We start from the raw sequence: 26953 nt of genomic DNA, 5'->3' as shown, positions 1-26953 counted from the left end.
AATGATCATTAATGTATAAATTCCGGAGTATATGACTAGCAAGCAGACATAATGAAGAATTTTAAGAAATTCAACTACGCCATGTTGGTTCTCTACAAGGAAAAAATTCTATCTCCTACAGTATAGACATAAAAGAAGATCCGAAAAATAAAACTGCTATATATACGCATCTCACGAGAATCATTCATTACAGTTATTGTTCAATCAGCCTCCAAATGCGAATTTCTTTTGTTTCAAATGACAATACGACAGTTGTCTGTACAACCAGTGAGGATAAAACAATGAAAGCAACCGATTGAAGTGCATAGTAGAGCCTAGATTTGCATAAAGTTATGAGGACATTGTGCCTTTGCTCTAGTTCGCTTTACTAGAATATGTAAATGGTTTTCAGCTTGTGATGTGAGCCCTGGAAAAAGAATAATTCATTTGGCAATTTAGAGTTGATTGTTAAATAGGAGTACTTTCGCTTGAACATTGACAGAAAAGGTGCACAGGAGCTTGGTTTACAAGTAAGCACTGGCATTATCCAAAAGACTAAAAGTTTATATTGGAGAAGTGGTAAACAGATGTGATGAGAGATTAACTGAAGAAAGCAAAGGTTTGACGTAAATAACAGTAAAGATGCTATGAAGAAACAAGAATACTTGGGAAGGAAATACCTAGCTCATTTTTAAGATAAGTTCTAATATCTGTAGAAATTGAAAAGCTTGCCTAACCACGAGTTCTTACCCCTCCTAGTCTGCCTCCGACTAGGCCGTCGTCTTCTCCTGGCATTTTCTTCAAACCAAACATGTTTCCAAGAGATGAATGCATTTCCGATGCCAACTCCAATCACTAAGCCGCTCCCATACCCCATCAGAACAATTTTCCAATCTAGTTCAATTGGCGATCCCGAGTCTTCTTCTTGGTGGGTTGAAGGTTGTCCTGACTTATCCTCCGAACCTCGACATTTCCTCGATATGAATTCCCCGCATAGTCCCGAATTCCCTTCAAAAGAATCGTTTGAAAACGTATCGAACTGTTTCCCTCCGGGCACAAATCCGGTCAGATTGTTGTAAGACACGTTCAAGAAAGAAAGGAACCCGAGTTACTGTAGGTTACGGGGGATCTGTCCCGAGAGATTGTTTCGAGAAAGATCCAATGACTCAAGTGCTGTGAGATTGCATAACGATGATGGGATGTGACCAGTGAGGAAATTGCTGGAAAGGTTCAGCCCTTGTAGTCCTTTGAGATCACCTATGACACTAGGGATCTCTCCTTTGAACAAATTGTTGGAGAGGTCGATGACCGTGAAGACTTCTGATATCTTTGGGTAATACAATTTAAGCCCTTTGTAAATCACTGTCATGGAGAAATCATAATTGCCATAGTAGGTGAACGGAAGGTACAGTGATGGCCGTAGGGTTCGTTGCATGTATGTGAAGTTTCCTGTCTTGGATTTCATAGCGTTCCAAGACTGAAAGAATTCCATGGGCAACTTACCGAGGAATGCATTACTAGAGAGGTCAAGTATCCGTAGCTTACGGAACGTGGAACTAGATTTTGGCCTCTTTATGACACCGCAGAATTTATTGGATCGCAAAATAAGGACATGAAGCTCCGGTAGAGATCCTAACCATGATGGGAAAGTGTCCACGATATGATTGTTTGCAAAGTTGAGGAACTCGAGCATTTTGCAATGGGCCAAGGACCTCGGTAAATTGCCTTGCAACTGGTTGTCACTCATATCAATCATAGTCAGTTGCGTCGCCCTCACCAATAGCTCAGGAATGCTTCCGTGGAAATTGTTGCCTTTTAGGTTCAATACCATGAGAGATTTGCTGATATCGCCCAAGCAAACCGGAAGCACTCCAGTCAAACCGTTAGAAGACAAGTCTAGTGTGATTGCTGAACTCAAATTGCAGATCCATGGTGGCAATGGTCCCGTCAGGCTGTTGTTGGATACTATATAGGACAGTATCGACGACGTTGCTTCAGGGGGTGGTCCTTTCAACATGTTATGAGATAGGTCTATCGTGTACATAAGCAAAGGTTTGATCGGATGATATCTCTCTAAACCAGTTAAGAAGTTACGAGAGAGATTCAGGTACTGCATGTCAAAACTGCCGTTCCATACCCAAGGGGGCACTTCTCCCCTAATGTTGTTATCCGACAGGTCCAACGACCTCATATGCTCTTGTTTTTGTAAGAACGCCGGAAACTCACTCAAATTGCATGAAGCCAATCCCAGGACTGAAAGCTGAGGAAGAATAACATTCACGCTACTCGCACGGCATGATAGCCTGTTAGATGATAGGTGGAGCACTTCCAATTGTTTGAGCTTGAGAAAATTGTCTAGTTCAACAGTACCGCTAAAGTTGTTTCTAGCAAGGTTGAGAACTTGGAGATTTTGGAGTTGAGAGATTGACGAAGGTACCTCGCCGTGGAATTTATTGCTCGCAAGGTCAAGCTCGGCAAGTCCAGTCATGTTCATCAGCCAAGACGGTATGGAGCCAGACAGTTGATTCATTCGGAGGTACAAATTAGTCAGCTGAGTGAGGTTCATCAGCTGAGACGGGACGGCGCCGCTTAATTGGTTGCCAAGTAAGCTTAATTCCACAAGCCGAGAACAATTTCCTATTGAAGGTGGGATCTCGCCATATAAATTGATCATTCTTAGATCCAAAGTGGCGAGCTTTTTTTTCTTCCAAATCCAAGACAAAGAGGAAAGGGACTGGGCAGCGAATGGGTTCCCACTGACATCCAGGCATTCGAGGTTGCTAAGATTAGCAAATGAAGCCGGGATGGACCCTGAGAAGTTGCAGTCACTTACGTCGAGAAAACTCAAGGAAGGAAGTATTCCAAATGACGAGGGTAGCTCTCCAGAAAAGCTCGAGCCAGACAATCGCAGCTCTTCAAGAGGACTGCTCGAGTTAAAGTCAGGCAATCGTCCTGTGAGAGCTTTATTGGAACCCACCCCGAGATGTCGTAGCTTCGGTAAATTGAAAACGGCAGACGGAAATTCACCGTGCAGGTCGCACGCATCCATGTTCAGCCTTCTCAGGGAAGACAGATTTGCCAGAGTGTTGGGCACTTCGGACGAGATGTTGACGTACCCTAGGTGGAGTACTTCCAGGCTAGTCAGATTTTGAACTAGGCTTCTCAAGCCTGGTGCTTTCATCTCTAACAAATTTGTGGGAGTATCTGGAGCGCTCAGGTCAAGGTACACCAAGCTTGTAAGCTTGAAGATTTCTGATGGGACCGGCCCGGAAAAAACAGAAGCAGAGAAATCTAGATGAGTCAATCTCAAAAGATCTCCGACTCGGGACGGTATTCGAGAGTCGTTGAAGTGATTGTCGCTGAGATTGAGCTTTTCAAGATGAGCAAGCTGGAAGAGGGTACTGTTGTTATCGATAGAACCATAGAGAAGACTACTTCCCAGGTCGAGAACAATGACATGGCCCGTGTTCTCGTCGCACTCGATCCCATCCCAGGAGCAGCAATCCCGACTGTTATTCCAGGATAGAGTCTTGGGATGGGCGAGAGGATCACCGGAAGCATCATCGTTGATTTCGTATCTCTCTTTAAACTGCAGCAGGGCATACATTTCGTCCTCGAGACAAAGAGGTTTCGCAAAAGGAGAGAGGTTGTGCTGTGCGCTAATCGGCTGAGACGACAAGTACAGGAAAAGCAAGTGTCTCGACATGTAGAAGCAGGAGGAGGAGCGAGCCATTTGGTTCGAAACAGAGACAAGTTAGTTTTTGATGAGCAGAGTATGAGAGAGTGAAGCAGGTTTTATAGGCCGGTGCTTTGACTATGTACAGAGCCGCAACGTGTAGCCGCCAGGGAACATAGTGAGAACTCAGCAAAATAGATCTGCTTTTTGCATGGAAGACTTTGGGTCAACCGTGGATAAAGCAGCAAGAAAGCACATGAAATACACCTAAAAAGTGTAATGCTTGGCTTTTATTTGGGCTTTTTTCCAAACCAGGTGGAAAAATGAATATAATTACCAAATCAGGTGTCAATTTTTTTTATTTACCTGATCAGGTGTCGCTCGGCAGACATTTAAAAGCGTTTTTTTCATTTCGATGGAGATTGGAATTAGATGAATGATCAAAGATTTATGGAGGGTTTCTATTTTGTTCTCAAATGTGCTTTTCTGACTTTGTGTAGTGCAATGGTTCCGGGGAAGCAGAATAAAATCTTGCAAAATATGGGCAATGCATATGAATCTTTAGGTTCATGACAGGATGACTTTGTGCAGTGCCGGAACGTGTGGCTGTCGGGGAACCTAAGAGAAAAGCCTTCGGGGCCAATCGACAAATGATGGATTGACTCGGAATTCAGCCGACAGATCTGTCATTTGCATGGAAGACTTGGGTCAACGGTCAGTCCAAAAATTGCAAACCAAGGGGTCATATGGCAACAGAAAGTCTTTATGTGGGGAGATAAGACGAAGAGTTTGTATGGTTAAGAGATGGGTTGAGGTCCTTCCCTCCATTCAGTCAAATCGTGACAGCAGCAGAAAAGTCTATGAAATGGTAAGAATTGAGGATCCAAATTGAAGTCTTTGGTTGCTCATCTGACCCCTTTTGCTCACCCGATGTTTGCTTCACGTGGGACTTTTTTCTTTGGGATATTAGCGCTATTTTCACTTTGAATGCATGATCGGTGAACATTTCCTTGGTCCGATGAGGAACGTAATTTCTATTGTGCAATGGATTCGCAAAAATTAAGACTGTTTAAAATTTTGAACGGTCTCACTTTTTGAGAGGGAGATAGAGGTGGAGGTGGCCCTTGTTTTGTGCAGATTGTTGCTCCTAAATTTTGAACAGCTCTACCTTATTAACAGGGTGTTTGTATCGTGCAATAGCCTAGCGTTGTTGTCTAACATTTTCCTGTTGCTTGGTTTGTTTATGCTGAAACAAATAGAAATCGGAGGCAAAAATATATGTTCGTTGGCACCATAATAATCTGAAAAGCGAATACAGTAAAGTGAAGGTGGAATTATAAAAAAAAAAAAAAGAAATTGACAATTGACTGATTGACTTGGATAGATCTTGTCATTTGCATGGAAGATTGGGGCCAATAGTGGTGCAAAAATTGCAAACGGAGGAGTCATACAGCAGCAGTAAGATGGTCCCCTTCACTAAAAATCCTCTGTGGGAAGATAAAGATGAAGAGTTTGTATGGTTAAGATATAGTTTGAGGTCATAACCTCCACTCCAGTCAAATGTATTTATTCGTAAGTCGTGACAGCGGCTAAAAAGTCTATGAAATGGTACGAGTTGAGGGTTGAAATTGAAGACTTTGGTTGCTCATCTGGCCCCTTTCGTTCACCCGACGGTTGCCCTATGTTTGACCTTTTTGTTTGCGATATAGTGTTGTTTGTGCATGATCGGCGAACATTTCATTTGTTCGCTGATGAGGAATGTAATTTCGGTTGTGTAGTGCATTCGGAAAAATTAAGACTGTTCAGAATTTTGAACAGACTCACTTATAGAGAGGGAGAATAGAGGTGGAATTGACCCTTGTCTTGTACAGACCCAGACAATAAAAGGCATTTGGATTGTGCAATAGCCCAACATTGTTGCCTAAATTTTTTCCTATCAATTGGTTTGCTTATGCCGAAACGAATAGAAATCGGAGACAAAAAATATATTGTCATTGGGCACCATCAAGACTTGAGAATTGAATACACAAAAGCGAAAGATCCATTTCTCAACTAGTTTCATCACCGAGAACCGGTAATTAAGCAACGCTCTCCGAGCACGCTAAGATCTGGATGTGAGAGGAGCGGTAAATATATATCAATGGATCTTGCAATCTAAAAGCAGAATTTGGCTCACTTTACCTTCAACCAAAATGGATGTTTCAGATGTAAGTAATAAAAAACCGCACTTACTTTTTTCCGGCCTTCTCACCAAAGAGTGTGCATTTTGCAAGTTGCCACAACAACAAACAAGTCTATGTGATGGGACGAATGGAGGGGTGGAATTGAAGAATTTGGTTGCTCGTATAGCCCCTCGCTCTAGTTTGCTTCCAGAAAGCTCTAATTCTTTCTCGCCCTCTCTACCCTTTTTGTATACAATCAAGGGGCCCTTCATTTAATACAGTTGATAAGGTGCAAACAAGTCTATGAAATGGTATGAATTGAGGGTCGAAATCGAAGACTTTGTTGCTCATCTGGCCCCTTTCGTTCACCCGCTCCATGGGGGACCTTTCTGTTTGCGATATTAGTGCTATTTTTTCTTTGAAGTTCAGAATTTTGAGCAGCCACGTTCATTGAGAGGGAGATAGAGGTGGGATTGGCTCGTCTTGTCCAGACATGGTAAATATAACGTAGAAATGCTCTTATTACTCCGGGACGATTCCAATTGGTCCCTAGCCTGTTCCCAGGAGGGGACCTCTGCGCTGCCTAGTGTACCTTTCCAATGAAGGTACTGCAGCCGTCCCCGGTGGAGCAAGACTTGACGGGCTGGCCCCTGTTGCTAACGAGAGACAGGGACGAGAATATCAATGCTTTAGGGATGAGCAATTTCCGTCAACTGTCGTCTTTTTCGAGCGGTGGTGAGGATCGGACTGATGAATAACTGCACTTCTTCAAGGACTCGTGTATTTCCCTTAATTGATGGACAACAAGGCATCGTCCCTAATCTACTCATCGGAGTCCATAAAGTGCCAGAAATATCATTATCAGTGTTTTTTTTTTCTCATTAGGAAGTTGATCGTATTTGACTTTGTGCATAGATTCATATAGCTGTATTGTGACAATTACTCTGGAGTGTTATTTATCAACAATAATAGAAATCTCAATGGGTCTAAGTATTTGACGGTAAAGTTTTTTACTATACAAGAGATGGTTTGAGAATGGTGACAAGACGGAAGCATTGTCTCCGCTCTTTACCTCACTCTCAAGCTGCCAGAGCATTAGTATGACTATGTACAGTGCCATCAAGTGTGGCTACCGGGGAACATAGGAAAAAACTTTGGGGCCGAATCGACAGATGATTGAAAATTCAGCCAATGTTTCTGTCGTTTGCATGGAAGACTTGGGTCAACAGATAGTCCAAAACTTGGAAACCAAGGTGTCATATAGCAACGATATGATGGTACCCTGCACAAAAAGTCCTCCACTGTGGAAGATAAGATAGAAGCTTGTATGATATTCATTTTCCAAAAAACAAACAAAGCGACCCAGAGATTACTTCCACCATTCTAAGCAAATGTATCCGGCCATAACTTGTGACATCGACAAACAAGTCTATTTTAAATCGTACAGATTGAGGGTCGAAATTGAAAATTTTGGTTCATTTGGCCCCTCTCGTTTACCCGGCAATTAATCTACGTGGGACCCTTTTGTTTGCGATATTAGTGGTGTTTTTCTTTGGTCTATGACGAGGGACGCAACTTACGTTATGGAATGTGTTTGGAAAAATTACTGCCTGTTAAGAGTTTTGAACAGTCTTCACTTATTGAGAGGGAGAGCAGAGGCGATTGTCTAGAAGCTATTAGACATTTCTATTGTGCAATAGCATCATATCGTCGCCTAATATTTCGTTGCTGCTTGCTCTATGTATATCGCCGAAACGAATGGAAACTGGAGACAAAACTACGCTGGTGTTGGCACCAGCCTGATCTAATACAAACTTAGCGAATAAAAGCGAAACATTTATCTTAAAAATACCTCTCTAAACAGGTTTCATCACCGGAAATTGGAAATTAGAAGTCAGTATCTCTTTTTTTTTTTTCCAGCTAAGTGACTATTAAAATTTTGAAAAAAGATAAGATACACAAAATCCATATGCCACATGGCCCTCTTATGTGAGTTTTGCTTAACAATTTAATTTTATTGTCTATTCATAAAATCTCTTATCCTGGCAAATCTCTTATTTTTTTTATGCTTATGTCGTTAACAAATTTCTAATCGCTCTGAAAGAAATACTGCCTTAATATGGGCAATGCATTTGAATCTTAAGGCGCATGATAGCGTGACTTTGTGTAGTGCCTTAATATATCTGTCATTTGCATGGAAGACTTGGGTCAACATAAGAAAAAACTCTTCGAGGCCAATCGACAAATAATTTTTTTTTTGGGAAAAAAAATCATGATTGACTTACTGAGATTTCAGTCAATATACCTGTCATTTGCATGGAAGACTTGAGTCAACGTTTACTCAAAAAATTGAAAACCAAGGTGTCATATGGCAACAAAAAGTCCGTCTGTGAGGAGATGATGAAGAGTTTGTGTGGTTAATAGATGGGCTGAGGTCATTCCCTCCATTCTAGTCTAATGTATCCATTCATAAGTTGTGACAGCGGCTAACAAGTCAAAGAAATAGTACGAGTCGAGGGTCGAAATTGAAGACTTTGGTTTCTCATCTGGCATCTTTCGTTCACCCAACGATTGCTCTGCGCGGGGCATTTTTGTTTGCTATATAGTACTGTTTTGACTTTGAATGCATGATCGGTGACCATTTGATTTGTTAATTGATGAGGAATATAATTTCGTTTGTGTAGGGCATTCGGAAAAATTAAGACTTTTCAGATAGTCTCCCTTATTGAGAGGGAGAATAGCGATGGAACTGGCCCTTGTCTTGTGCAGAATGTTGCACCCAGACAATAGAAGGCGTTTGGATTGTGCAATAGCCTAACATTGTTGCCTAATTTTTTTTTCCTATTGGTTGGTTTGCTTATGCCAAAATGAATAGAAATCGGAGACAAAAAAAATATACCGTCGTTGGGAACCATCAAAACCTGAGAAATGAATACACAAAAGTGAAAGATACCTTTCTCAACGAGTTTCATCATTGAGAACCGGTAATTAAGCAACTCTCTCCGAGCACACAAAGATCTGGATGTGAGAGGCACGGTAAATATGTATCAATGGATCTTGCAATCTAAAAGTAGAATTTGGCTCAATGGATGTTTCAGATGTAAGTAATAAAAAACCGCACTTATTTTTTTCATACTTTGTCATGCCCCGAACCCAGCAGGCCAGCGAACATCCCACCAGACCGTTTGATTTACTTTAGTCTCCTAGGATCCCTCGGCCAATCAAAATTCGAGCTTAATGTAAAAGAAATGCACATGCGGAAGCAAATGCAAAACTCCTTTCATTAAAAATAGAGATGACTTAGGATGAAGGATGATACCTCTCTTAGTATTCACCAAACTGGCTGCATAGTCAAAGCAGACAATACAAAATTATCAATTTCTTAAGGCTACAAAAGGTTACATCCGAATAGAGCTTAACATCTAAGTCCCCCCACAGATGGCTTCCGATGTCACTCCATGGCGATCTCATGATGCATCACTTGAGACCTGAAAATGTTAATCCCACGACGGAGTGAGAATAAATCTCGGTAAGAAAGTCCCTAATTCTAGGTTAGGGCACTAGTGCCTCCAGACACGTCCTAAGTGAGCAATTTCCAATAATTCTTCCTTCAATAAAAAATTCCACAAATAAATTTCAGAAAGAAAAAGTACACTACAAGTGCCATAACTTGTGTACGTCGTTCACTTGAGTGCCATAACTTTCAAAACGTTCACTTAAGTGCCATAACTTTTAAAAATCGTTCACTTGAGTGCTACGTACGAGCAAAATCGTTCACTTGAGTGCTACAGTAACTCTTCCGACATGCCACGTCGGCTTTCCGGAGTGCCACGTCGGCTTTCCGGCATCTACAAGAACTTTTCCGCGCGTGCTACAGTAACTTTTCCGGCGTCTATAGTAACTTTCCCGGCTGCCACATCAGCTTTTCCGGTTGCCACGACAACATGTCACTCAAGTGAACGATTTTTAAAAGTTATGGCACTTAAGTGAACGTTTTGAAAGTTATGGCACTTAAGTGAACGCCGTACAAAAGTTATGACACTTCTAGTGTACTTTTCCCAATTTCAGAATATTCCATTCTTTCTCCAATAAATTTCCAAACCTTCACAAATATTCCACGTTACTCCCACATCGGCGTTCCACGCCTCGGACTATCAATAAACTATTCCACGTACTCCAGAGCCCACGTTTAACGCATTAGGCTATCATATAAGATTCCATGTTGCTCAAATGCCCGCGTTTAACACATCAGGCTAACATATAAGATTCCACGTTGCTCAAATGCCCACGTAATAACGCTTCAAGCCATATAGTATTCCGGACCCGCGTAATAACGCCTCGGGTTAGCATCCCGTGTTTGACGCATCGGGATGAATGCAAAACACCGCGTAATAACGCCTTAGGGTATCACATAGTCTCTTATACACATTGACCCCACGTAATAACACCTCAAGTCACTATAACCCGCGTAATAACGTCTCAGGTTATTATCTTGCGTTTAACGCCTCAGAACAAAATAATACACGTAACCTCGCGTTTAACGCCTCGGGGTAGAATAATAATAACAGAGCCCGCGTCATAACGCCTTAGGCAAGATATGGCCTTATAAAATACGAATCCCGCGTCATAACGCTTCAGGGTAAAATTCCACATTTCCTCTCAAATAATCCTTATAAAGACCATATACCACAATAATTCCTCGATCGTTCGTCTGATACCACACGATCTCTTAAATCCTTCCGATCGATCAATCTTCGCCGTGTGATCTTGCTAAATTTCCTGATTAGCGGATCGAGATCACACGATCTCATCCAATTTTTCTCCAATAAAAGATCGGTACCACACGATCTTTCTAACTTTCCTCAACTGCTCAATCGAGACCACTCGATTAAATTGTACTGAGCAAATACTCGATCGGGACCACGTGATTCACTCACGTTGAATAATTAAACAAATCAGGACCACCCGATTAAATCGCACTCAAGCCGTCCGTAACGACTCGTACCCTCGATCCTCCTTGTGACATCCCGAATTCCAACTCACTTTTGAAGCTTTGAATAAATGAAAGGTCTCATTGATGTATTTCAGTCGAATCTCACTCGGAGTTGATCCCTCTCGAGCAGACTAACCAAATGGGAATGGCTAGCTAGGAAAATCAAGTACGTGGACCTAAGAACTTGATCCTGGATCGATTCTTTGGCCATGAAAATTGTCGAGGGAATATTCCGGACCAATATAGGCCGATCCTAGAATAATTAAGGAACGATTTGGGTAATGCCCTATACTTGGATCACGGGTGATTCCGTTTGACCTCGTATGGGTTCCCAACGTCCCTAAATTATTTTCGAACGATCGCGACCATCGGGACTAGTGATTGACCCTCACAATTGAATGACAACCAAGGTCGCCATGGCTCGAGTAATTCTTAAACGTGATTTTTAATCACGGGTCGATACGCGTAACTCCTAAAAGCCGCCCGTTAGTTTGAGATACGCTGAAAATTCTATCGATCGAGATTGATCGCGAATCGAGCTTCAAAATTTGAAGTCGGACCTTCGGGGGTTTCAATAAATAAAAATTTTGGACGTTTCCTCATCCTATGTGCAATTCCTTCGCGGTTTGCCCCAAAGAGGTTTAGGAAAAGTATATTTGGACTGGATATGGGAAAGGACCCATTTGCCCTCGAAAAATACCCCATTTTTCACTTGGACCGAAGGGTATTTTGGTCATTTTTCCCTTTGGCCGAGTTTGACTAGTCAATGTGGGGAGAAAATTATTTGTCCCTCTTAACTTTGTGGACATAATTAATTATTCTTAACTTATATTAATTATTATTTAGCCTTCTTCTTCATTTTTTTCAAGAACCCACTCTCTCTCTAGCTCACTTTCTCTCTCTTGCTCACTCCTTCTCTTGGCCGAACCACCACCGTTGTCTCTCTCTCTCTCACCGAAAATTTTTCTAAGCTTCCACCGGTGTCGCCTTGAACCGCCGGAGCTCTATTCTCTACCGTGAACCGCCTAGAATCACCGGAGTAGCTTGAGCTTTGGCCGACCAAGAGGAGTCGCCGGAGCCGCCGAATTGGAATCAATTTTTTCTCGGTTTCTTGCCAGAAAACTTGCTAAAATAGTGGTAAGTTGGTCCCTAACCTTATATTAGGTATCTAGGATGCTAATGGACTTGAGATTTGGTAGATTTGGGTGAAAAATTGGTTGTTTTTGGCCATTTTTATGCCTTGGCCGAGAATGAATATTTGGAGGAGAGAGAAAGCTTGTTCTTGCATGAATAGTAAAGTCAAGAAGATAATAGTGGTCAAAGTTTAACTATGGTTACTTTATGCCCTAACTAGAGTTACTTTATGCTATTGTTTAACCATGGTTAGGTTAGTATTTGACTCTAGTTAATTTTTGAACCATGGTTAGTTAATATATTAACTAGGGTTACTTTTATGTGACATAAAGTCGTTATGCCACGGTGCTAATTAAATGTGACATTATTATAGTATAGTACTATAGTTGTGAATTAGTTATGTGTTAGAAAATTATTATTGTTCGCCCGTGATGAATTTCTACGTTAGTATAATTTTAGTGGTGCGTGATTTATAAATTGTTACGTTAGCATAATATGGACGCATGGCGTGGATTGGATATTATGGTAGTAGTAATTGATCGGGTAGTCTGAATTAATATTTGGATTAGTGTGGATTAATCGGGTGATCCCGAATTATTAATTCTCTAACGTGAGTGAATCACGTGGTCCCGAACTATTCTAAGAAAATGATAAGGTCGTATTCAATCAAGTCGTCTGAGGCCAAAGTGAGCCGTATTCGTCTGATTGTCCGAGACCGAGGAAATGTGAGGGTCGTATTCAATCAAGTCGTCCGAGGCCAAAGTGAGCCGTATTCGTCTGATTGTCCGAGACCGAGGAAATGTGAGGATCGTATTCAATCAAGTCGTCTGAGGCCAAAGTGAGCCGTATTCGTCCGATTGTCCGAGACCGAGAAAGTAAGAAAGTCGTGTTCAATTAAGTCGTCCGAGACCAAAGTGAGTCGTGTTCGACTAATTGTCCGAGACTTGATCCGGTCGTGTTCCTATGTGTCCGAGACCGAGATCCGTGGGTCGTATTCCTATGTGTCCGAGACCCTGGTATATATATAGAGCCGTGTTCCATAAAGGTCCGAGGCTCAATGTTATGAACTTATTTGATGGCGGTGGAGTAACGTGGAATATTTCTGGAGTAACGTGGAATATTCTGGTGTAACGTGGAATATTTCCGGAGTAACGTGGAATATTCTCAAGCAACGTGAAATACTTTCGGAGTAACGTGGAATATTTTCGGAGTGCCGTGGAATATTTTCGGGGTAACGTGGAAATTTTTGGAGTAAGGTGGACATTTATATTATGGCCTGGTGTGCTAAAAACGGGCCCTGGGAGCACATAGAATATTTTATTGTTAGACTGAGGCATGGAACGCCGAAACGGGAGTAACGTAGAATATTGGAGAAGGTGTGAGAATTTTCGGAGAAAGAACGGAATTTTCTGGAATTAAAATTGTGGAATTTTTGGGAAGAAAGAAGAATTATTGGAAATTGTTCACTGAAAAATGTGTCTGGAGGCACTAGAGCCCTAATCTAGGATTAGGGGCTAGCTTACTGAGATTTTATCTCACCCCGTCGTGGGTTCGTTGTTTTTCAGACCACCCGCCTCGGCCATGAGTGTTCCGTCCAGGAGATTCGGTATTCCCCGATATCATGGTACCGGGAGAAGATGGGGAGGTTGTAGAGCCATCGGATGCGGAACAGCCACCCGAGCTTGACGAGGATGAGCTGGAGGCGAGAGATGATATAGTACCGGATAGCGAGAACGAGGCCTAGGGTAGTTGGCCTCTTGACTTTTGCTGGCTGTTTTATTTGGGATGTATAGTGGACTTCGACCACGTAATCTTTTTGTTTTAGTGGTCATAGGCTTGTACAGTGGCCTCCGAAGCCGTAGATTTGGAAAATTGTATAGAACGTGTGGATATGCATATAAGTTTGTTTTTACCGTCCCAAGTCATCGTAATGTTAATTGTTTATGTACGGGGATTTGTTTTTGCTTCCGCATGAATTTGTTGGCCTTTGGATCTTGGAGAACCGTACATAAGCGTGGCCGGGTGGGATGTCGACGAGCCCACGGGGTTCGGGTCATGACACTCCTTCTCAAATACCGCTTGTAGCAGCATCCCGACCTTAAAACCTCAGCTCCGACACCCTAACAAGTGCATGTCACCTACCTAAAAAAAATGTCAACGAAGAGGGGTGAGGTAACTCAACAAGTCAGAGTTCTAAATCATCAACTAAATTGTATAAAGAAGTGAACAGGTAGAAGTAGTTAACCAAACAAATCACTCGACAAGCCCATCTTGCTTCTGCTGCGCATAATGTTTATGTACTCATTTGTGAATGATGCTAATGCATGTCATGTATTCGTGCACTCGGTTTAACGTCTCGTTCCACCACATAGACGGGTCCGGATCACACAACAGGACCACCTAGATCACACAGTAGGGCTACCCAGATCACACAACATGGTCTTCCCATAAACTCCATGGGGTATATTTCACCAGGCACGAAGCCCATTAGTTTGAGTTTTCCTTAATGCCTCTCCATGAATGCATGTTTATGTTATGTGATATTCAACATATCAATGCACGTTACCAAGTAACACACGTTAACATATGCATAAACTTCTAATAGCGAATCTAATTTAACCATGATTGCATCTATTGTCATTAATTAGACTATACCACAAAATGCACTCAGTATTATTTAAGCAAAGGAACGTCTCCACCAAAGCGCCCTTGATACTAGAACTCACTGACTCGCATATTTTTCTATCCCACCTACCACCCTTTTATCGAATCTTTACTCAAGTACTAAGACCAGAGCAATCTGGTTTTAAAAAAAAATCCTGAAATTCCTTAACTGGACACTCCTTATTGGCGCCACTCAGAATTCCAAACCACCCGACCACACTCATTTTTATTCATTCTACTTCTGAGGTTCTTCTGTACCATAGCCACAAAACTCTTATTTTAGTTCAAACTTCGCGACAAGACTAGTACAAATCAACTCACCTAAATCCTCAACTTTTAGGGGCGAATTCAAAATTCCTGTCAATCACATAATTCCCAAACTAACCCACGGTAAGGATTAATGGTTCGTATTAATCCAACAGAAACTGGACTTCATTTTCTTCTCCACGCTACCATTTTTTTTCTTTTTTGCGATCGAATAACCAACTCGCAATAATCCGTAACCCCACAGCCTTCAACGCCAAGCCCCCGGTAGCTCCATAACTCCTACTCGACGCCTCGATTCGAACTCACACTCTGCAGCCCTTCGGCTCAACGTCACCCGAGCTCGCCCTCCATCATTTTGGACCCATAGAACAATTACGACCACCATTCAGCAGTAAAACTCCACAAGCAATTGCAAACGAACTCCACACATGAGGATACGGCTTCATTGAAAACTTGTGGGAAAATCACCCAACTTGATACCAGCCCATTTCGTAGCCGAGACCCATTTTTTTGGTTGTACCAATACCACCAGTCAGTTCTATTCAATCACCAATCTCCCCGCAACAAGCTCACTCGTTACTCCCCCGTCGCTCCACCCCGAAACCCGACACCCATTACACAATCTAGTAAATGGGTTAGAACCTGACTTGCCTTGAGGAGTGGTAGCGGTTGAGTTGTGCGTGAACCGAGCAAAAGGCGGCGAACAACGTCGGTCTTGGCTGCACATAGGTTGGTTGAACGAGAGGAAGTCGTTGGTTGCTGGCGGTGCACACAAAGAGGGAATGAGCAGTCGGTGAAAAGAAGATGCAGATGTGGTCTTCTTTTATTCGTATAGGCCACCGCTTAAAAAGATAGGAGTCTGATGAGCTGAAGTTTTAAAACAAACTGGAGAAGAATTGCTGGATTTGGGCCAGGTTTCGTTCAATGAGGGGACTCCAGAAAAGAATGGACCTTTGTTCCATTGAGACCTAAGAGGAAAGGCAGCAGCGGTTTTGGGCCTGGTCCTACCTGGCCCAACTGTTAAATGAAAGAAAGAACAGCCCCTCCTCCTTCTGCCCTTTAATTCGCGCACCTGGGCCGGTTCCGAGCGGTCCACAAAATTGGCGGTCTATAAAACGGGGGCGTTACACCGTCGGCCAATCGGGCCGCACGATTAATTTTTTTCACCACAAAAATTAATCTACACCACACGATCAGAATTATACTGACATAGCAATTATTAATCACCGTCCGATTGAAATTCCACTAACGTACAATTAATGCGCACCAATTAATCAAACTATACTAACGTGGCAATTAATCCGGGCCGTCCGATTAAAATATCCCCGCATGCAATTAATCTCCACCACTCAATTAATCTACACTAAGCAGGAATTAATCTCGGCCGTTCGATCAAGCTTCCTAAACAAGATTCATTCTAGGCCGTTGGATTAAAGCAAGAAAAGCTAGATTAAATCCTAGCCATCCAATTCTATTCATTGCATTTCACTATTCACTCAAGAACACATTTCTCTCTCCTTCCTTCATCTTCATTTTCAACCAAGGCATGATAATGAGCAAAACCAACCAATTTTTCACCCAAATCTACTCAACCAAATGTCCATTAGCAACCTAGATATCTAATCTAACGTTAGAGACCAACTTACAACAAATTTAGCAAGTTTTCCGGCGAGAAGTCGGGAGAAGATTTTGATTCCAATCCGGCGGCTCCGGCGACTCCCTTTGCTCGGCTAAAAACCGACAAGATCCGGCGGTTCCGGCGGTGCACAAGTGATAGTCGAGCTCCGGAGGTTCAAGGCGAATCCGGTGGAAGCTTGGAAAATTTTCGGCAATGGAGGTGGGAGAGAGAGAATTTTCGGCCAAAGGGGAGAAAGTAGGAGAGAGAGGGAGAGTGGTCTTGCCAATTGATGGGGAAGAAGACTAAAAATTTAATTAATAAGGGTTAGGATAATTTAAGGGTAGATATTTTGGGGTCTTCAAAGTCAAGAAGGGCAAAAATGGAATTTCCCCCCCCCCACAAGACTAGTCAAATTTCAGCCAAGAGGGAGGATTGACCGAAATGCCCTTGAGCCAAAGTGAAAAATTGGGTATTCTCCAAGGGTAAATGAGTCTTTTCCCATTTCCAAATCAAATTTTATTTTTCTTGAACCCTTTGGGCTAACCGTGAAGAAATCGTACACTGGATGAGGAAACGTCCAAAATTTAATTATTGGAAACCCTGAAGGTTCGACGTCAAATCCTGAAGCTTGATTCGCGATCAATCTCAATCAATTGAAATTTCAACGTATCTCAAATTAACGGGCGGCTTTTAGGAGTTACGCGTATCGACCCGTGATTAATATCACGTTTAAGAATTTCTCGAGCCATGGCGACTTTGGTTGTCATTCAATTGTGAGGGTCAATCACTAGTTCCGATGGATACGATCGTTAGAAAATAATTTAGGGACGTTCGGAACCTATATGAGGTCAAACGGAATCACCCGTGATCCAAGTGTAGGGTATTATCCAAATCGTTCTTTAATCATTCTAGGATCAGCCTATATTGGTCTAGAATATTCCCTCGACAATTTTCATGGCCAAAGAGTCAATTTAGGATCAAGTTCTTAGGTCCACGTACTTGATTTTCCTAACTAGCCATTCCCATTTGGTTAGTCTGCTCAAGAGGGATCAATTCCGAGTGAGATTCGATCGAAATACATCAATGAGACATTTCATTCCTTCAAAGCTTCAAAAGTGAGTTGGAATACAGGATGTCACATAATAGATGGGTTGAGGTAAATGGGTTTAGGTCCTCGCATAAATAGCGGAACTGGGCTCTCTCATTTATTTATTTATATGTTCTTTTTTTCCATTATTTTACTATTGCCCTTTTTGGTATTTTGTATTTTTACAAAGACGTATGGTTGGCTTATAGGAAATAATTCTGGTGTCAACAAGAAGCCACTAGATCAAATGATCCTTCTTCTTCGAGGGGAAAAAAGAAGAACAACATTTTTATAGAAAAATCAAATGATAACTACTATATGAATTCCGGAGTATATGACTAGCAAGCAGACATAATGAAGAACTTTAAGAAATTCAACTACGCTATGTTGGTTCTCTACGAGAAAAAATTCTATTTCCTACAGTACAGACATAAAAGAAGATCCGAAAAACAAAACTGCTATATATATGCATCTCACGAGAATCATTTGTTATGGTTATTGTTCAATCAACCTCCAAATGCCAATTTCTTTTATTTCAAATGACAATACGACAGTTGTCTGTACAACTTGTGAGGATAAAACAATGAAAGCAATTGATTGAAGTGCAGAGCAGAGCCCAGATTTGCATAAAGTTATGAGGACATTGTGCCCTTGCTATAGTTCGCTTTGCTAGAATATGTAAACGGTTTTCAGCTTGTGATGTGACCCTGGAAAAAGAAGAATTCATTTGGCAATTTAGAGTTGATTGTTAAATAGGAGTACTTTTGCTTGAACATTGACAAAAAAGATGCACAAGAGCTTGGTTTACAAGTAAGCAATGGCATTATTCAAAAGACTTAAAGTTTAGATTAGAGAAGTGCTAAACAGATGTGATGAGAGATTAATTGAAGAAAGCAAAGGTCTGACATAGACAACAGTAAAGATACTATGATGAAACAAGTATATTTGGGAAGGAAATACCTAGCTCATTTTTAAGATAAGTTCTAATATCTGCAGAAATTGAAAAGCTTGCCTAACCACGAGTTCTTACCCCTCCTAGGCTGCCTCTGACTAGGCCGTCGTCTTCTCCTGGCATTTCCTTCAAACCAAACATGTTTCTAGGAGATGAATGCATTTCCGATGACAACTCCAATCACTAAGCCGCTCCCATACCCCATCAGAACAATTTTCCAATCTAGTTCAATTGGCGATCCCGAGTCTTCTTCTTGGCGGGTTGAAGGTTGTCCTGACTTATCCTTTGAACCTCGACATTTCCTCGATATGAATTCCCCACATAGTCCTGAATTCCCTTCAAAAGAATTGTTTGAAAATTGTATCGAACTGTTTTCCTCTGGGCACGCACCCGGTCATATTGTTGTAAGACACATTCAAGAAAGAAAAGAACCCGAGTTCCGTTAGTTTCTCGGGGATCTGTCCCGAAAGTTTGTTTCGAGAAAGATCCAGTGACTCAAGTGTTGTGAGATTGCATAACGATGATGGGATGTGACCGGTGAGGAAATTGTTGGAAAGGTTAAGTCCCTGCAGTCCTTTGAGATCACCTATGGCACTCGGGATCTCTCCTCTGAATAAATTGCTAGAGAGGTCGATGACCGTGAAGACTTCTAATATCTTTGGGTAATACGATTTAAGCCCTTTGTAAATCACTGTCATGGAGAAATCGTAATAATTGTAGTAGGTATAAGGTACATATGTTGATGGCTGTAGATTTCTTTGCATGTACGTAAAGTTCGTTGCCATCTCAGATCTCATGGCAATAAAAAACTGAAAGAATTCCATGGGCAACTTACCAGCAAATGCATTAATAGAGAGGTCAAGTATCCTCAGCTTAAGGAACGTGGAGCTAGATTTAGGCCTCTCTATGACACCGTGGAATTTATTGGATCGCAAAATAAGGACATGAAGCTCTGGTAGAGGTCCCAACCATGACGGGGAAGGTGTCCACGATCAAATTGTTTGCAAAATTGATGAACTCGAGCATTTTGCAATTGACCAAGGACCTCCGTAACTTAAATCAATCATCGTGAGTTGCGTCCCCCTCACCGATACCTCCGGAATGCTTCCTTGAAAATTGTTGCCTTTTAGGTTGATATTCGCTGATATTACCCAAACAAACCGGAAGCCCACCAGTCAAATTGTTAGAAGACAAGTCTAGTGTGATTGCTGAACTCAAATTGCAGATCCATGGTGGCAATGCTCCCGTCAGGCTGTTGTTGGCTACTATATAGTGGACTGTCCAATGCGATCCTTCAGGGGGTGCTCCTTTCAGCATGTTGTGAGAGAGGTCTATTGTATCCACAGATAAACAATTGGTCGGGTGACAGTGATCAAGACCAGTTAAGAAGTTACGAGAGAGATTCAGGTACTCCAAGGAATTAAAACAGCCGCTCCACACCCAAAAGGGCACTTCTCCCCTAATGTTGTTATCCGACAGTTCCAACCATTCCACGTCCTCTTGGTTTTGTAAGAACGCCGGAAACTCGCTCAAATTGCATGCAGCCAGTCCTAGTACACGAAGCTCAGGAAGAGCAACATTCGTGCTACTCGTTCGGCATGATAGCCTGTTAAATGATAGGTCCAGCACGTGCAATTGTTCGAGCTTTAGAATGTTGTCTAGCTCAACAGTACTGCTCAAATTGTTTTTTAAAAGGAGGAGCGACCCGAGATTTTGGAGTTGAGAGATTGATGAAGGTATCTCGCCATGGAATTTATTGGTGCCAAGGTCAAGAACCTCAAGTCCAGTAATGTTCAGAAGCCAAGACGGTATGGAACCCACTAGTTGGTTGTTTCCGAGGAACAAAATAGTCAGCTGAGTGAGTTTCATGAGCTGAGATGGGATGACACCGCTTAAATGGTTGTCATGAAGATACAATTGCACAAACTGCGACAAGTTTCCGATTGAAGGTGGAATCTCGCCATATAAATTGATCCTCCCGAACCCCAAAGTGACGAGCTTTTTATTCTTCCCAACCCATGACAAAGAGGAAATGGACAGGGCAGTGAATGGGTTCTCACCGACATCTAGGTATTCGAGGTTGCTAAGATTAGCAAATGAAGCTGGTATGGATCCTGAGAATTCGCAAAGTGCTATGTCGAGATAAGTCAAGGAAGGAAGGTTTCCGATTGATGTGGGTAGCGACCCTGAGAAGCTGCAAGCCCTTACGTCGAGATAGCTCAAGGAAGGAAGCATTCCGATCGATGAGGGTAGCTCTCCGGAAAAGCTCGTGCTAGGCAATTGCCGCTCTTCAAGAGGACTACTCGAGTTAACCTCAGGCAATCGTCCCGTGAGAGCTTCATTGTAACCCACACTGAGAAGTCGCAGCTTTGGTAAATTGAAAATAGCAGACGGAAATACATCGTGCAGGTCGCACCCTGACAGGTCCAGCCATCTCAGGGAAGACAGATTTGCCAGAGTGTTGGGCACTTCGGACGACATGTTGACTTGCCCTAGGAGAAGGACCTCCAGGCTAGTCAGATTTTGAACTAGGCTTCTCAAGCCTGGCGCTTTCATCTCCAACGAAATTCCATATTCATATGGATCTGGATTCCCACTCAGGTCAAGGTACACCAAGCTTGTAAGCTTGAAGATTTCTGATGGGACCTGGCCCAAAAAGGAGGAAGCAGAGAGATCCAGGTGAGTCAATCTCAACAGATCTCCAACTCGGGACGGTATTCGAGAGTTGTTGAAGTCATTGTGGCTGAGATTGAGCTTTTCAAGATGAGCAAGCTGGAAGAGGGTACTGTTGTTGTCGATAGAACCAGAGAGAGAACTACTCCCCAGGTCGAGAACAATTATGTGGCCCGTGATCTCGTCGCACTCGATCCCATCCCAGGAGCAGCAATCTCGACTGTTTTTCCAGGATCGAGTCTTGGGATGGGCGAGAGGATCATCCGAAACATTGGCTATTTCGTATCTCTCTTTAAATTGCAGCAGGGCGGACATTTCGTCCTCGAGACACACAGGTTTCACAGAACGAGAGAGATTGTGAGTGCCAATAAAATGAGACCACAAGGACAAGAAAAGCAAGTGTATGGACATGTAGAAGCACGACGAGCGAGCCATTTTGTTTCAAGCAGGGAACTCTGTTTTTGATGAGCCGGGCATGGGAGAGTGAAGCAGATTTAATAGGCGGTGCCTGATGACTAGGGGTCTGACAATGCCTCATCTCATGCTACGATGCGTTTCAATGACTTTGCGAGTGATAAAGCACCCAGAATATGGGCCATACATGGACTGTTAGGTGCACGAGAATGATTTTGTCCTATGGCGTCACATGAGATTAAGGAAACACTTGGGGCTCAAGTTGACACGATCGATTGACTGGAAATTCAGCCTTTTGATCTGTCATTTACGGGGGAGACTTCGACCAACGGTTAGTGCACAAATTGCAAACCAAGGAGTGATATAGCAACAGTAAGATGATCCCCTTCACAATAAGTCCTATGCGAGAGATAGACAAAAGGTATCCATGCGCAAGTTGTGACAGCAGCAAACAAGTCTATGAAATGCTAAGAATTGAGGGGTCGAAATCGAACACTTTGATTGCTCATCTAGCCCCTCCCGCTCGCGCAACCATAGCTCTGTGGTTGACCTTTTTGTTTGCGGTATTAGCATTGTTTTTACTTTGAATACATGATCTTATTGAGGTGTGGTTCATATTCCCAATCGATAGGAAGGCACAGGCTCCCTAATACAGTGCATGAGCTTGACTATGTACAGTGCGGTAACATGTAACTGCTGGGGAACATAATGAGAACTCAGCACAATAGATCTGCATTTGCATGGAAGACTTTGGGTCAACCGTGGAGAAAGCGTTTTTTCATTTGCATTTTATGGTCAGTTTGTGAAATCTCTTATCAAGTGTCTACTTTTTGTGCTTATTCCTGGTAACAAATCTCTAATCACTATGCACGAAACAGTACATCCACATATATTTCTTTTTTGAGGGAAAGACGATTTTACAGAAAAATCAAACGATAATAACTCTATAAATTCCGGAATACAAAGACTAGCAAGCAGATGTAGTAAGAACTTTATATTCGACTGTGCCATGTTGGTTGTCTGCATACTATGCTGCTCTACGAGAAACAATTCTACTTCCCACCCCACACACATAAAAGAAGATACAAAAAGAAAAACTAATATTTATGCATTTCATGAGATTCACGGTTATTTTCCAATCAAACTCCAAATGTCAAATGACAATATGACTGTTGTCTGTGCTATTTGCGTATTGACAAACAACCAAATCAAACGACTGCAGTGCGAATGAGAGCCCAAATTTGCAAGCTGGGTTTCAGCTTGTGATTTGAGCCCTGGATAAAGAAGAATCATGTGGCAATGTAGACTTGATTATTAAATAGGAGGACTTTTGCTTGAACATTGACAGAGAAGTTGCACAGGAGCTTGGTTTACAAATTAGCAATGGCATTATCCCAAAAAAAATAAAATAAAAGTTGAGGTTGGACAGCTGGTAAACAGATCTGATGAGTGATTAACTGAAGATTATATAGGTTTGAAATAAATAACAGACTAGATACTATGATGAAACAAGTACATTTAAGAAAAAGAAGGAAATACCTAGGTCATTTTTCAGGTAAGTTCTAGTATCTGCATAAATTGAAAAGTTTGCCTGGCCAGGAGTTCCTACCCCTCCTAGGCTGCCTCCGAGTAAGTTTTCGCCTTCTCCAGGCATTTCCTTCAAACCAAACATGTTTCCAGGAGATGAATGCATTTCCGATGACCACTCCAATCACTAAGCCGCTCCCATACCCCATCAGAACAATTTTCCAATCGAGTTCAATTGGAGATCCTGAGTCTTCTTCTTGGCGGGTTGAAGGTTGTCCTGACTTATCCTCCGAATCTCGACATTTCCTCGATATGAATTCCCCACACAGTCCCGAATTCCCTTCAAAAGAATTGTTCGAAAATGTATCGAACTGTTTCCCTCTGGGCACGGAACCGGTCAGATTGTTGTAAGACACGTTCAAGAAAGAAAGGAACCCGAGTTCTGTTAGCTGTTGGGGGATTTGTCCAGAGAGTTTGTTCCGAGAGAGGTCCAACGACTCAAGAGCCGTGAGATTCCCTAACGACGGTGGGATGTGACCAATGAGGAAATTGTTGGAAAGGTTCAGTCCCTGCAGTCCTTTGAGATCACCAATGGCACTTGGGATCTCACCTTCGAACAAATTACTTGAGAGGTCGATGACCGTGAAGACTTCTGATATCTTTGGGTAATACCATTTAAGCCCTTTGTAAATCACTGTCATGGAGAAATCATAATTGCCATAGTAGGTGAACTCAAGGTAATGGTTCGGCTGTAGCTTTCGTTGCATGTACGTAAAGTTCCCCGTCTTGGATTTCATGGCATTCCAAGACTGAAAGAATTCTGTGGGCAACTTACCGACCAATGCATTAACAGAGAGGTCAAGTATATGCAGCTTAAGGAACGTGGAACTAGATTTGGGCCTCTCTACGACACCGTGGAATTTATTGGATCGCAAAATAAGGACATGAAGCTTGGGTAGAAATCCCAACCATGACGGGAAGGTGTCCACGATAAGATTGTTTGCAAAGTTGATGAACTCGAGCATTTTGCAATTGGCCAAAGACCTCGGTAAATTGCCTTGCAACTGGTTGTCACTCAGATCGATCATAGTCAGCTGCGTCCCCCTCATTGATAGCTCAGGAATTCTTCCCTGAAAATTGTTGCCTTTTAGATTCAATACCATGAGAGATTCGCTGATATTGCCCAGACAAACCGGAAGCACTCCAGTCAAATTGTTAGAAGACAAGTCTAGTGTGACTACTGAACTCAAATTGCAGATCCATGGTGGCAATGCTCCCGTCAGGCTGTTGTTGGATACTATATAGGACATTATCGATGGTGGTGCTTCAGGGGGTGGTCCTTTCAACATGTTATGAGACAGGTCTATCGTGTACATTAACCAAGGATAGATCGGGTAATATCGATGTACACCAGTTAAGAAGTTACGAGAGAGATTTAGGTACTGCATGTTAGAACTGCCGTTCCACACCCAAGGGGGCACTTCTCCCCTAATGTTGTTGTCCGAGAGGTCCAACCAATTCATTTGCTCTTGATTTTGTAAGAATGCTGGAAACTCACTCAAATTGCATGAAGCCAGTCCTAGGATTAAAAACTGGGGAAGAATATCATTCGCGTTACTCGCATGGCATGATAGCCTGTTAGACGATAGTTGGAGCACTTCCAATTGTTTGAGCTTGAGAAAGTTGTCTAGTTCAACAGTACCGCTAAAGTTGTTTCTAACAAGGCGGAGGAGTGTGAGCTTTTGGAGTTGAGAGATTGATGAAGGTATCTCGCCGTGGAATTTATTGCTCGCAAGGTCAAGCGCGACAAGTCCAGTCATGTTCATCAGCCAAGACGGTATCGATCCCGACAGTTGATTGGTACCAAGGTACAAATCAGTCAGCCGAGTGAGGTTCATGAGCTGAGATGGGATGGTACCACTTAATTGGTTGCCGATAAAGCCTAATTCCACGAGCTGAGACCAGTTTCCGATTGAAAGTGGAATCTCGCCATATAAATTGATCTGGTCGAGATGCAAAGTGGCGAGCTTTTTATTCCTCCAAATCCAAGAAAAAGAGGAAATTGTCTGGGCAGTGAATGGGTTCTCACCGACATCTAGGTATTCAAGGTTGCTAAGATTAGAAAATGAAGCTGGGATGGATCCTGAGAATTGGCAACGACTTATGTCGAGATAGCTCAAAGAAGGAAGTTTTCCAATTGATGCGGGCAGCGATCCTGTCAAATTGCACGTGGCAGATTGAAGATTCAATATCTGCAAGGAATGGAGATTACCGATTGAAGCGGGCAGCTCTCCAGAAAAGCTCGTGCCAAGCAGTCGCAGCTCTTCAAGAGGACTACTCGAGTTGAAGTTGGGCAGTCGTCCCATGAGAGCTTCATTGTCAGCCAACCCGAGGTGTTGCAGCTTCGGTAAATTGAAAATGGCAGATGAAAATACGCCATGCAGGTCGCACACATCCATGTTCAGCCATGTGAGGGAAGTCAGATTTGCCATAGTGTTGGGCACTTCTGACGACATGTTGACGACGCCTAGGAGAAGTACTTCCAGGCTTGTCAGATTTTGTGTTAGGCTTCTCAGGCCCGGCGGTTTCATCTCCAACAAACGTGTAGAAGTATACGGATCCAGATTGCAACACAGGTCAAGGTGCACCAACCTCGTCAGCTTGAAGATTCCTGTGGGAACTTGGCCTGAAAAAACGGAAGCAGAGAGATCAAGATGATTCAATCTCGACAGATCTCCAATTCGGGACGGTATTTGAGAGTAGTTGAAGTGGTTGTCGCTGAGATTGAGCTCTTCAAGACGAGCAAGCTGGAAGAGGGTACTGTTGTTGTCGATAGAACCATAGAGAAAACTGCTTCCCAGGTCGAGAACAATTACATGGCCCGTGCTCTCGTCGCACTCGATCCCATCCCAGGAGCAGCAATCCCGAGTGTTTTTCCAGGATAGAGTCTTGGGACGAGCGAGAGGGCGGCCTGAAACATTGGCGATTTCATATCTCTCCTTAAACTGCAGCAGTACGGACATTTCGTCCTGGAGACACAGGGATTTCACAGGATGAGAGAGATTGTGTGCCCCAATCGGCTGAGACGACAAGTACAAGAAAAGCAAGTGTATGGACATGTGAAAACACGAAGTGGGAGCCATTTCGTTTCAAACAGAGAAACTTTGTTTTGATGAGCAGAGCACGGTAGAGTGAACCAGGTTTTATAGGCAGTGCTTGGTGACTAGGGATATGAACATGCCTCGTCTCATGCTACGATGCGCACAGAATATGTGCAAGACACAGGAATTTTAAGGTGCACGAGCATGACTTTGTGCTGTGGCGTCACATGAGAACAAGGAAACACTGGGGGCCCAAATTGGCGCAAATTGATTGATCGACTGGAAATTCAGCCTTCTGATCCGTCATTTGCGTGGAAGACATGGGCCAACAGTTAGTGCGCGAATTGCAAACCAAGGAGGGATACAGCGACAGTAAGATGGTCCCCTTCATGAAAACTCCATTCGCAACTTGTGATAGCAGCAAACAAGTCTATGAAATGGTAAGAATCGAGGGTTGAAAGTTCGCTGCTGTCACAACTTATGAATGTATGCATTTGACTAGAATGGAGATAACGACGTCAAAGCATCTAATAATCCATACAAACTCTTCATCTTATCTCCTCAGAGAGGGACTTTTTGTTGCTGTATGGCCACTTGGTTTGCAATTTTTGGCCTGACCGTTGACCCAAGTCTTCCATTATACCCCTTGACCCAAGTCTTCCATTATACCCCTTGACCCATCTCATGGACATGTTCGCTGTTGGCC

General features: G+C 42.7%; 3 protein-coding genes across 4 annotated transcripts in view; all 3 read right to left on the bottom strand.

Annotated features, from left to right (window-relative positions):
* Nucleotides 1–1087: 1087 nt before the first annotated feature.
* LOC115726744 (receptor-like protein 7) lies at nt 1088–3712 on the bottom strand. The gene has a single exon (XM_030656759.2). The coding sequence runs from the start codon at nt 3710–3712 to the stop codon at nt 1088–1090; it is 2625 nt and encodes an 874-aa protein (XP_030512619.2).
* A 15879-nt stretch (nt 3713–19591) lies between these two features.
* On the bottom strand, nt 19592–21659 carry LOC125315866 (receptor-like protein 6). The gene has a single exon (XM_048281942.1). The coding sequence runs from the start codon at nt 21638–21640 to the stop codon at nt 19592–19594; it is 2049 nt and encodes a 682-aa protein (XP_048137899.1). The 5' UTR covers nt 21641–21659.
* Nucleotides 21660–23142: 1483 nt separating this feature from the next.
* The window catches only part of LOC115731265 (receptor-like protein 7), a 30992-nt gene continuing 27181 nt past the window's right edge, over nt 23143–26953 (bottom strand). The window contains exon 2 of one of the 2 annotated variants that reach the window (XM_048282527.1): nt 23143–25813. In XM_048282527.1, coding sequence (XP_048138484.1) covers nt 23182–25813 — 2632 coding nt within the window. In that variant the 3' untranslated portion in view covers nt 23143–23181. Of the gene's footprint in view, nt 26403–26953 lie in introns of those variants that run through there. The other variant, XM_030661915.2, reaches the window with a different exon arrangement.

Source organism: Rhodamnia argentea, chromosome 7, assembly GCF_020921035.1.
Source record: "Rhodamnia argentea isolate NSW1041297 chromosome 7, ASM2092103v1, whole genome shotgun sequence".
In the NCBI taxonomy this organism is placed as follows: Eukaryota; Viridiplantae; Streptophyta; class Magnoliopsida; order Myrtales; family Myrtaceae; genus Rhodamnia; species Rhodamnia argentea.
This window is presented reverse-complemented; position numbering and strand designations above follow the sequence as displayed.